Here is a 12,433-nt window from a genome sequence, read left to right as displayed (position 1 = left end):
TGTGAAGGCTTTCGAACATTTGACAGTAAATTGTACGTACCGCGATTGAAAAGCCTTGTGTTCACCTAAGATGAATAAATGTAGAAGCGCATAGGTTGTCGTATTGTACTAAAAAAACAAGTTTTAGCGTAAGAAGTAGCTTCTTCCATCCGTCCTACTGAATGTAGAGAGGGGAGTGAAGACAGATCGCCAATTCATTCCGAATAGCATTCTTCCACATACCACTAAAGATAGATCCAACATAATCCAGGACTCATGCCCGTTGACAACTGAACTACGCATCTTATGAAACTATGTTAAACCGATGTAGGGAACAATTAGCTAGAAAGATGCGCGAGCGGATTCCCCTGCTAAGGTTATTATCCTTAGTAACGATCGTGCCAATGGAGCAGCTGTTCTATATCAACTAGAGATCGTGTACTCTAGTCGGATCTATACTTCCAAGATAAACAGTCGTATAAAAAGTCAGATAAAGCTCTACTTACCAATACACACGATTTTCGATTAAATTTCGGTAACTTGCTTAGGTTTGTAATGTGCCCAATTTTCTCCACTAAGGGAAATGATCGATAACTTCAATTGTCTCGCTAATGCTCTTACGGTTAGCTTCGCATACAAATTCGTATCCCTCGCTTAAGAACTGAAAATTAAAACATTACATTGAAAGAATTACATTATCATCTTTTATTATAATCGAATAGAAACGGCCATTTGGATATTGGAAAATATTATTTTACAGAAATCAGCTGACAAGATCGCTAGCACTACGCCACTTAAGGAATGTGTCCTTTTCGAGTGGACTGTATTAGGAGAAAAAAAAGGAGGAATTTCGGAGCAAAAGGAGAACACGTCCGTTCGCTCAGTTCACTACTTGATTTCTATGTATTTCCATGTATGTGTGACATTACTGTTCGTTGCCCAAAACCATTCCCAAAAAACATACCGTTGACACATTATGCCCAGGTGGCATAACATCCTCCCCGGCGTTGAAATAGTATTTCAACTATCAATTTCATCCAACGGCAGCAAGCAGACTTCTGTAACTGCGCGTTTGAACTCCGCTCCATTCGCCGTTCTAACGGTAACGACACGTGTCACACCGTCGTCTCCGGGGTGTGCAGCTACTATCCTTGCAAGCGGCCAGTGTAGTGGTGGTGTATTCTGGTCTGCTAGTAGTACAAGCGATCCCACCTTGATCTCCTTCCGCTTCAGCCATTTCGACCGATTTTGGAGTTCCGGCAAGTACTCGGCAGTCCACCGTCTCCAGAAGTGTTGCAACATAGATTGCACCAACTGCCATCGTGAGAGACGGTTCTCCTTTAGGATGGAGTAGTCGGGTTCTGGAACAGCTTGCATCTCTCGACCTATCAGGAAATGTGCCGGGGTGATTGCAGTGTAGTCGGATGGATCGTCTGAGCTCGGTACTAAGGGTCGAGAATTTAGTACCCCTTCTATTTGTGTAAGGGTCGTGTAGAGCTCCTCGTAGGAAAGTTTTCTGTCACCAACAATACGTTTCATGTGGTGCTTGACCTGCTTCACACCAGCCTCCCAGATACCGCCAAAGTGCGGACTTCGCGGTGGTATGAACGACCAGTCAATACCGTTGTCGGCACAATAGTTGATGATCTTCTTCGTGGTGCACTCTTTCTTGAACATAAGCCAAAGCTCGTGCAGCTCCGTTTTGGCTCCGACAAAGTTGGTTGCATTGTCAGATCGTATCGATTTCGGGTACCCTCGTCGACTGGTAAACCGCCGCAAGCTTGCAAGGAACGCGTCTGTCGTCAAGTCCGAGACCAATTCCAAGTGTATGGCTCGAGTCTGCAGGCATACGAACAGGCACACATAGGCTTTCGTGATCTGCGGCTTGCGAGAGGTCGATGACTTGATGGAGAAAGGACCTGCATAGTCTACACCGGTATCCGAAAAAACGGGGGCTGGCTGGACACGATACGATGGTAAATCACCCATCATTTGCGTTGTCTTAAACGGGTTCGCCTTGAAACAGACGATGCATTTTCGTGTCACCTTACGGATAGTGCTCTTCACGTTCAACGGCCAGTACCGTTGACGTACAACTGCAAGCAGGCCTCTTTGCCCGATGTGCAAGTTGTTAATGTGTAACTGACGAACAAGTGCCTCGGTGACAGGATGCTTAGCCGGCAACAGCATCTGATGCCGACTATCGTAGGGTATGATGGCTCGCTTGATTCTTCCACCAACTCGTATGATACCATCATCTGGATCCAAAAACGCCTTTAGTCCATTGAGTCGACAATTTGTATTCGAATCGTCCATTAGAGCGAGGATTTCTTGTTGAAAGGCCTCTCGCTGAACCATTCGTATAATTACGTGTGTCGCTGTACGTAATTCTGTTGCTGTGAGTTGACCTTTTATCACCTCCCCTTTGCGTGACTTGATAAACCTAGCGAGACGCACCAAGTAAGCCATACTCCTAACCATTTTCGTGAAACTTCCCAACTTCTCAAAGATTGGGAAACGCTCAACAGGAACGGTAGTGGCCAACGCCACTCCAGCTCGCATTTCCGGCAGCTCGTTGTCCGGAATTTCCGTATAGTCCGCCTTCTTGACGATGGGTTGTAGTGGCCGAGGCTGCCACCACATCGTAGACTTCATCAATTTCTTCGGTGTGACTCCACGTGAAATCAAATCGGCCGGATTATCGTAAGTGGAAATATAATGCCAAAGGAAAGATAGGCTGAGTTGTTGGATTTCACTTACCCGATTTGATACGTACGTTTGCAACAGGTCAGGGGACTTCTTGAGCCAACACAACACGATTTTTGAATCGCTCCAGAGATGAACAGATTCAAATCTAAGCTCCGTAGCGTCCAGGAACTTCACAACCATTCTAGCAAGTAACAATGCCGCCATCAGTTCAGTTCGAGGGGTCGTGAGGGCCTTCTGCTTCGGATTCCGTTTCTTCGGTAGGATTCGAGATTTGCTGCAGATCAATTGCATCTTGGGCTCCTCATTCGAGAAAGAACCCTGCACGTACAAACAGGCACCATAAGCTTGATCAGATGCGTCGGCGAACCCTTGCAGTTCTAGCTTGAGCACATTATTCCAGGAAATCCATCTCGGAACTTGAACTTCCCTCAGCGCTGTCATCTCAGTTCGGAAATTTCGCCACTTCTCATTAACTTCGGTAGGAACTGTGTCATCCCAATCTATCCGAAGTTCGCCGACTTCACGTAAAATCAGCTTCGCGTAGGTGATAACTGGCCCAAAAAATCCAAGCGGGTCGAAAATCTTGGCCAGTTGACTCAGGAGCCTTCGCCGAGTCATTTCTTGTGAGTGGTCGAAATCAGGAACAGACACCGAAAACCAATCCTCAAGCGGATTCCATGTAACACCCAAAGTCTTCACTGTCGTCTTGGAGGTGTTGTCTGTAACTTCGAAAGAAGTTCCTCTAAGTTCTTCTGCTACTCCTGCAACGATATCAGGATGATTAGCACACCATTTATGAGCACTGAAACAAGCATTCTTTAGCAGTTTTGTCAAATCTCGTTGAAGTTGGCATGCCTCAGCAAGTGTATCAGCTCCCGTTAACGTATCGTCCATGTATGTTCCCTTGTTAACTACTTCGGCAGCCCTCGGGAGCTCGCCCTGATGATCGTTAGCTGCCTGCTTAAGCGCCATGGTTGCTTGGAACGGGGAAGGTCCCAATCCATAGGTAACAGTGAGCAGCTCTTGTACTGTTAGTGGATCGTTCCGGTTGTACCTCCAAAAGATTCGCTGGTACCTCGTGTCTTCCGGATGGACCCTCACCTGACGAAACATCTTGGGAATGTCCAGTGTGAAAACGTACTGGAACCCTCTAAAACGAAGAAGAATTGCAGTGAGATCGTTTTGGACTGTTGGTCCAGTCATTAAAACGTCGTTGATGGATACACCCGTCGACGTCTTTGCTGATCCATCAAACACGACTCGTAGTTTAGTTGTAGTGCTCGAAGGTCTCAGCACGCAGTGGTGAGGTAGATAGAACACCGACCCTGGGTCCTCGTTTGGTGCTTCCACAATCTCACGCATGTGTCCTAGTTGCTCGTACTCTCGGATGAACTGTGAGTACTGTTCCTTCAGGTCGGGCTGCTTTTCGAGTTTTCGCTCCAGCGCCAGAAATCGTCGCAGTGCCATTTCACGCGAGTCGCCAAGCTCGCATTTACGTTCGTTGAAAGGGTGTCGGACCACATACCGACCCTCCTTCGTTCGCTCGTGTGTGCGTTGAAAATGTTCCAAACACACCTCGTCGTCCGCCTTCGGAGAAGGGCGGAGCTCGTCGCAGGATTCTACCTTGTAGAAGTTCCTCAGTAGTTCCGTAAGCGGCTCATCATCCGTAGTGTTGAAAAGTGTACGTGCAATGATAGTCGTGTCGCTCCTAATCACACCGCCAGCAATCCAACCTAGTTTCGTATTTTGCAGCACAAGTCGATTGGAACCAAGATCGCATCGGCCATCTTGCATTAGATCCCAGAACGATTCAGCGCCAATTAACATATCGACAGGTCCTCTTCTGTTGAAGGTAGGGTCGGCCAGCACCTGTTCGCTCGAGATGGGCCACTGTGATATATCAAAAGACTTGGACGGAAGCTCACCAGTAATTCGTGGGGTCACTAAGAATTCAATTTCCGCTACGATGTCACCAGCACGAGACCTAATCGTTGTGTGCAGTTTACGGCTTAGACGGGTTTTGTTACCGTTCAAACTATTTGCTATGACGTCAGTGGATTCCATTCTCAAAGAAAGAAGATTAGCAAAGCGTTCAGTAACAAAATTCATTTGTGAAGCCGAATCCAGAATCGCTCGGCACGGGTAAGGAGTATTACGCAAACCGTCTACTAATACCACTGCGGTCGAGAGAACAGTTTGTCTCTCAGGATACATTTCCTTGGTGCATAGAGTTGTCGGTGGTTCAGCAGGCAAGTTTGGATTCTCTGCTAACGCTGTTGGCGCTACACGATCGGGAACATGGCTTGAACGATCTTCATGGAGTAAGCTATGATGCTTCTTGCCGCATCGACGGCAAGAACCTGACCGACATGTGCGGATGCGATGACCATTCGACAGGCAGTTGAAGCAAGCGCCAGATCTTTTCACAACGTCAATCCTTTCGCTAACACTCTTACTCTTAAAACGTTCGCAGTTTCTAAGTTCATGAACCTCACTGCACACTGTACATTTCGCTTGCTGATTGGAATCGCTAACAACCAATGTTTTTGTCACTGTTTTTGGTTTAATAGATTCCGTCGATGATTTCACGCCTATGTCGACCATCTCGGAAATTCTGCACTGTTCTTCCAAAAACTCTACTAATGCGGCGTACGATGAGCACACGTTCTTCTTTTGCTTCGTTTCCCAAGCAACCTGTAACTTCTTGTCCATCTTTCCTGTTATGAGCTTCACTAACATTTGTTCACCAAGACCTTCAACCAAAAGGCTATGATGCTTCAATGCATCAACATTATTGTTGCAAGTATCGATCACCTTACGCAGATTAGCACCGTTATCTCGACTAAACTTTGTTAAGCCAAAAAGATTGTCAATGTGTTTTTCTATGACCACACGTTTGTCCTCATACCGTTGCGCAAGGATCTTCCATGCGGCTTCATAGTCGTTGTTGTTCACTAACACTTCGTCAATGATACCTGCTGCCTTTCCGACAAGACTGTTCCGGAGATGGAACAGTTTCAGCGCGGGTTCCTCATGCTTGTATCGGTTCATCACAGCGGTGAACATTGCTTTGAATGCGTACCACTTCTCGTATGAACCATCGAATGTTGGTAAGGGAACATTTAACGGTGGCAGATAAGGCGAAAATTCATGCGAGGTCGATGGCACAACTGAAAGAGTTGCTTCACGTTTGGGCACGGCATCAAAACACATACTTAATTTCAACGAAACTTCGTTGAACTTTCTCTCAAAATCGATGTACAGATTGTTCTGCTGTTCGTCTTCTTCTTTTGAGAGGGACAGTTCGTAGATTTTGCTTTGAATTTCGTTGCACTCATTGTACATGTTTGCCAAAGCCTTTTCTTGGAGCTGTAGGAAGCGCACATTTTTTACGTTGGCATTCGGTTGCCCATCACTATCACATAAGGATGCACACACACGACTAAGCTTGTTGCGCACTCCCTCTCGCTGCTTCACCAAAGCTTGTAGTTGGGCCTCCATTTTGTTGGAAACCTTCTTCACTTCTTGCTGTTGCGACTGTGTTGGTATTGTTGAAGGAGTCGTACGTTTTATCGGTGATCGTTTCACTTTCTTTGACCGAGTAAACGGTGATTGCATTGTCTTTACATTCACACACCTTCACTTGTGCCGGTCCGCCATTTGCTTTTGGCAAACCCACGCCACGCCAATCACACGTGGTTTTCGCGAATGTTTCAATGTTCTGTTATTGAGCGGATTACCTTCGATCAGCAGAATGCCTTTATCGAGAGGAATGCCGGCGAATCACACTTTCCGAATCACGGTGCTTTGTTTTCCGGATAGTGCTACTCTGTTTGCATAGTAGCAACGCACTGTCACGTCACTAAGATCCGATCGCGGATCTTCCTTAGTCAAGTGGAAAGCCTTGTAGCAGTTTCCAACGCATCACACTTTCCGGATCACGGTACTTTGTTTTCCGGCTAGTGCTACTCCTTTGCATAGTAGCAACGCACTGTCACGTCACTAAGATCCGATCGCGGATCTTCCTTAGTCAAGTGGAAAGCTTTGTAGCAGTTTCCAACGCATCACACTTTCCGAATCACGGTACTTTGTTTTCCGGCTAGTGCTACTCTTTCACAGTAGCGACGCACTGTCACGCCGCTAACACCCGATCGCGGATGTTCCATACACCGATAACACGCGAAACACTACACTGGTTTTCGCATCCGGTTCCGTAGGACCACAATGTCCTTTTCGAGTGGACTGTATTAGGAGAAAAAAAAGGAGGAATTTCGGAGCAAAAGGAGAACACGTCCGTTCGCTCAGTTCACTACTTGATTTCTATGTATTTCCATGTATGTGTGACATTACTGTTCGTTGCCCAAAACCATTCCCAAAAAACATACCGTTGACACATTATGCCCAGGTGGCATAACAGAATGGTTGCCCTACTTTTCATTTCTGCGCTTTGGAACCATTTTCTCATTCGACTTCTTTTTTCCATGGTTTTTGTGTCAACTTTTTAAAACATCCCTCCTGAAAGCTAAACAATCTGTTCGATCCTACCTTTTTTTTTTTTTTCTTTTCGCCGTCTCTCTTGGGACAACCTATTTAAGCGCCAGTATTATGCAACAAATACCGTTCATTCTTCCTAGAGATACAGATACATTATTACTGTGGGATTAAGAATAATGTCCAGTCGCTACATTAATAAACGTATGTACAGAGAAACGATTACAATTACTTATGATACACTGTATTACCGATAGCTTCCCGCATATTTGACAGTTCGGTGAGTAGTGGGATGGACAAGTCATCATCGTTATTCGCGTACCTCTATTAGACGTAGAAATTGCATACGTCCACTACTTAATCCGATTGGCTCTAATGATGCTTACAGATGTATGTATACTCTTCTCCACTGTAACCATTGCCCGATGGTCATTGGAGATTATTGTAATGCGCAGGACGAGCGGAGGACGACTTTTTTTTCCTCCTATCGACAATCAACGCACATTACGAGCGCTTGGTAGCATTCTAAGCTGTTATAAACATAACGTCTTTTTTACAATATATCGCCTATTAAAGAATATAACCAACCTTGCAATCTGATGCGCAGCGTCTCATACACACAGTGAGACAAAAACCCTACAAAAGAAGCATACGAATATATTAAGTAAAAGTTTTGTGACTAAAGTAATGTTGCCCTCCAATAAAATGGCACTCTTTTAAAATGCTAGCAATGTGAGGTAATCTAAACTGCTTTATAAATGGCAACACAATGGTAACGATTGGCGATATTGCGCAGATCTTCGGTTTCAATAACTCTAAATAAAATCAAATGAGAAAATGTCCTTAAAATTGCCTAAAAGTAGGTTTTGCCTTTAGATTTAGTTAGCCTTTAGATTCACTCCTAGACATATTCTCACATAAGATGCAGTCCAAAAACTATGTGTCTTCTCTCTTCCTTAATGACTGTTCAAGACAGTACTTAAATATGAGTTAATGTTCTTGGAAAGTTACTACTCACAACCCATCACCAATTGTTACCATTACTGGAATATAAAGCAGTGATTCTCCCTCATCGGCTGGTCCCATTTTACAAGAGAGGCTAGTCTATGTACAGATAATTACACTTACATTGCGCAACGTTAGGATGATTTAGTATGTCCTGAGTTACAATCAATCGATAAAATCGATAGCCCGCAGTAAATCTCACAGTTGCAACTGTACCGGTGGCACTCCATCGCTCGCGACTGGTACAGTTTCACAGAGAACCGCGACCGTACCTTGTTCTACTTCCTCCTCACCACCACCATTCATCCCGACCGTAGGAGCATCCGAGATCGTGGCCGTTGCGTTAACAACTTCCGATGCCATAATTTCATCTATAGTTCCATCGATAGCATCCATACCACCGCCAAGCACAGACGAGGGTAACGGTGAATCGCTACTATCCATTGTACCACCGCCTAAGCTTTCGATCAGCTGCAACGGTGAGGGGACAGCCGCTAATGCTAACGATTGCGACGACATCGACGGGGACGGCGAAACGGACGTAGTGGACGGTGGGAATGATATCGACGAGAATGGTGAAGCGGCCGCTGACGACAGAGCCCGATCTTCCGGTAGCAGTGACCGCTCGGGAACCGTCTCTTCGGTCCAGCTCATCGTTGGTTCGAACAACGATTCCGATGCACCGGTGGTAGTGCTTTCGTCCGCCTCGAGCTGCTGTTGATCGGTGTTGATGTTTGGTAGTTGAAGCTGATCCTGCTGAATAAACGTTTCGGCTGGTGTCCAATCTTGCTGCTGGTTGTGCGTTTGGTAAGCCTCGCTTCGATGGGTTTGTGCCAGAGGAGTGATGGACGGTTCCGATTCCGATTCACCCGAAGAACTACTCGCAGATGACAAAATACATTTCAACAAGTCCGTGTGTCCTGCAGATGATTCAATCGTTTGTCGTTCCGTTCCGCCAGTGGAAGCGATTGGTACTTTCCTACTTATTACAACCGAACCAGATGCCATCGCTTCCATACCATCATCACCTATCGCTTCATTCGCCCGGTTCGAGGACGCTTTGTTGTAATGGCAACGTTTGATGATAACACTTTTCAGCTTGCGCTCTCGACCACCATCCGTTCCATCGACCGTCGTTACATCAAGCGTCGGGGATACCGAGGATCTCGATGCTATCACGTAATGTGCCATCGTGGACGCGTCTTCATCGGCTAGCTGCGGAGTCAATCGGGACGGTTCATCCTCACCCTCATCCGTGGATGGTTTGGTGCGCTTTTTACCTTTATTGCTTCTGCCTGCAGTACCACGCGATGACGATTTCGATTTCGACTTTGAGCGGGATGCTTTCATGGTGTTCTTTGCCGTTCGGGACGTCGATTGAGACTTCTTTTTCGACTTGGTGCGTCGCACTGTCAATTTCGAACCGGATGTCGACAGTTTTTCCTTGCCATTTTTCCATTCATTATCAACCATTTTTCGGCTACGCTTCTTTTTCGAGCGTCCCTTAGAGTCCGTTTGGTCCATTTTGCAGCGTGCGGTGTAGCTCGCCCTGCTTTGCTGGGCCGTGTTATGCCTTAGCTGCCGTCCGCATTCAATTTCCACCGTAATGTTTTTGTGATAGCTTTTGCTTCCGCCGTAGATGTAACTGCTCGAGCTGCTGCTAGTAGTGCTGTCACTGCTGCTGGAGAAACTTGATGTGCTAGAGCTGCTATCACTATCATCATCACTGCTACTACTACTGCTGGTGCTGCTCCTGCTGGTGGTGCTGTTGATATCTTCTTCGTGACTGCTGGAGCTACTGGCGCTGCTGTTGCGCCGCTTTCGTGAGGCTCGCTTTGAAACCTTCTGCTGATGCTGCTGCTGCTGAGTGGCCTTTTTGCAGGGTTTTCTTCGCTTTCGTTGAGGTCCCGATTCAAAATCTACCTCATTGTGCGAGGACGAATCGTTGGCAGTGTTGGACATTGGGCGCCGACCTTGCGGTAAGTTAAATAGCGTGTCACAATCCGTATCGTCCGATTCGGTTGCCTCGTAGATACTCTTGACCCCTATACCGCCCGTGTAGCGCGTTAATCGAGGCCGTGCGTAATACTTTGATCGTAATGCGCTTCCGCCGCCCGCAACACTCTCGCTGCTTCCTCCTCCGCCATTTCCATTACCACCAGCACCGCAGTAGCCCGAACTAGTCGAGGCACCATTATTGTACTCTTGTGCTCCGGCCGTCTCTTTCTTCAGTGAATTATCTTGCTGCTGCTGTTGTCGCGGTATTCGGGCCGTTGCTTTCGCATCGAGTGGTTCTTCCGCGACAAACACCACATCACTATCGCTGGCCGATTCCAGATCTACCACGTGGTCGGGTGTCCGCAGGTGGGGCGGTTTCTGTGCCATCACAAACTGACAGTCGTCGGAATCGCTTGACGAAAGTAAAATATTTTCAGTCGGGACAGCGCTTGTGGCAGCGATTGACGTTAGCGGGACGCGTGGCAGTGTGGAGGATGCAGAAACGGGACGAACATCATCGCTGGCAGCAATTTCTTCTAGCAGGGGGAATTCGCTAATGATCTCGCTACGTACGACAATAGAACCGCGGCTTGTTCCCGTTGCACTGCCGCTACCATTGCTAACTCCTTCCCCAAATGCAGCTGCTCTACCACTGGTATTCGTTGTCTCGTTCGATGTACTCGGTGCCGGATTGGGCAAGTACACGATATCATCGTTATCTTCTTCCGAGGATGATATAATTACCTGACTACGCACCCGATTACGCTGGACGAATCGTGGATTGTATTGAACGCAACGATCGTACCCAATGATGTCGTACGGAGAGCGGGCAAAGTTGATACATTCATGCTGAAAGTGATCTCCATTTTCCATTGGCAACAGTTGTAGGATGCGGTTCAAAAATTCTCGTGAATCAATATCGTGCATTTGAATCAACTCTTGCAGCGCGCCAACGTGTGGGATGTGGTTTACAACATTAACACTCAGTACGAGTAGATCCCGGTGCATCCACGACAGGACGCGATGCATCTGGGCTGGATTATTTCTGCAAAAAAGGAAGAAAGAACAAATATTAGTACACAAATGCTTGCTGCTTGGCAACATCAAACATTTACCTGTAAAATGAAGCAGACGTCTCCCGAAAGCGTCCGTTCAGATCGGGCAGTGGACACGCGTACAGTCTGTTCGCGTAGATGAACTGTCTCCACCGGATCTCGTCCTGTCGCGTCGGGATCGGACGATTGCCGTACTCGCGTATAAAACGGTCCACCTCGCTCGATTGATGTAGCAGCAGCTCCTGCATTCGTTCGTTGTTCGACTGCAGACGCAGCGTCATATTTGGTATTGCGTACGCCGTGAAGCGTTGCGAGTTGGTTAGAAACAAGTTCAGCTCGTGGTACATGTTTCGGGTGCTGAGACGGGGCACGTTTGCGCTCGGTACCGGGACCGTGTGTTGCTCGAAACAATCCATCGATTTGTAGTAAACGATCGAGAAGAAGCGTTGTTTGCACAGGGGACATTCTGGTTTGACCTGTGGGACGAAAAGTGAAGCCGAAATCAATTTTGCATTCCTGGATCCGTCCCATTCCCCACACAGCTACTTACCTTGCTCCATTCCAGTAGACACCGGAAGCAGAACTGATGCTTGCAGGAGTTGGCATAGGCCCGCTGGCGACATTTCCCCAGACAGATTGCACATTTCGGTGGCGGCGAACGACGTCCGTCGGTGGGTTCATCACCTTCCTCCGAAGACGAACTGTACACTACGGAGGGACGTGACGGTGGTGGTGGTGTGCTTGACAGTGGGAGTATTTCCGGTGTTGGAGGACAATCTACCACGGGTGATTCTTCCATGGCAGGGGAAAGGTCAACTAACTGGCAGCCAGAAATTGGTTGGCTTCGGATTTTGCGTTTACAACGATCCGAAAAATGTGTGCTGCAGGTGGTGTCTGCTTCGTCGGCCTCTAACCCTGCGGGCTGGTGGAACTGTCGAGAATGTCTAATGCTTCCTAACTTCCCTCGGTCAACTATACAACGTTCTTAATCATTAATGTAACATCTTTCACACTTAATTCATCGTTCTAAAAACTTTATTTATCATCATCTTTTATTCGTGGCTCCTCACGGCATAATATACGCCATTAGGCACTGTAAAGAGAGTTGATGTGTAATTCGTGCACGGGAACAAAAACTCTCCTCGCTTGCTAGCCCTGTCCCCTTCACTCACTCGTTCCACACACGCAAAAAACAC

The 12,433-nt window shown here is 47.1% G+C and overlaps 2 protein-coding genes across 2 annotated transcripts; both read right to left on the bottom strand.

Annotated features, from left to right (window-relative positions):
- Positions 1–999: 999 nt before the first annotated feature.
- On the bottom strand, positions 1,000–6,306 carry LOC126561040 (uncharacterized). Its single transcript, XM_050216988.1, has 2 exons — positions 5,426–6,306; positions 1,000–4,672 (listed from the first exon to the last, which is right to left on the bottom strand). The coding sequence occupies exons 1-2, from the start codon at positions 6,304–6,306 to the stop codon at positions 1,000–1,002; spliced, it is 4,554 nt and encodes a 1,517-aa protein (XP_050072945.1).
- A 2,040-nt stretch (positions 6,307–8,346) lies between these two features.
- LOC126561451 (E3 ubiquitin-protein ligase Topors-like) lies at positions 8,347–12,044 on the bottom strand. Its single transcript, XM_050217605.1, has 3 exons — positions 11,788–12,044; positions 11,298–11,713; positions 8,347–11,227 (listed from the first exon to the last, which is right to left on the bottom strand). The coding sequence occupies exons 1-3, from the start codon at positions 12,034–12,036 to the stop codon at positions 8,383–8,385; spliced, it is 3,510 nt and encodes a 1,169-aa protein (XP_050073562.1). The 5' UTR covers positions 12,037–12,044; the 3' UTR covers positions 8,347–8,382.
- Positions 12,045–12,433: the final 389 nt, after the last annotated feature.

This window comes from Anopheles maculipalpis, chromosome 3RL, assembly GCF_943734695.1.
Source record: "Anopheles maculipalpis chromosome 3RL, idAnoMacuDA_375_x, whole genome shotgun sequence".
NCBI classification, from domain to species: Eukaryota; Metazoa; Arthropoda; class Insecta; order Diptera; family Culicidae; genus Anopheles; species Anopheles maculipalpis.
This window is presented reverse-complemented; position numbering and strand designations above follow the sequence as displayed.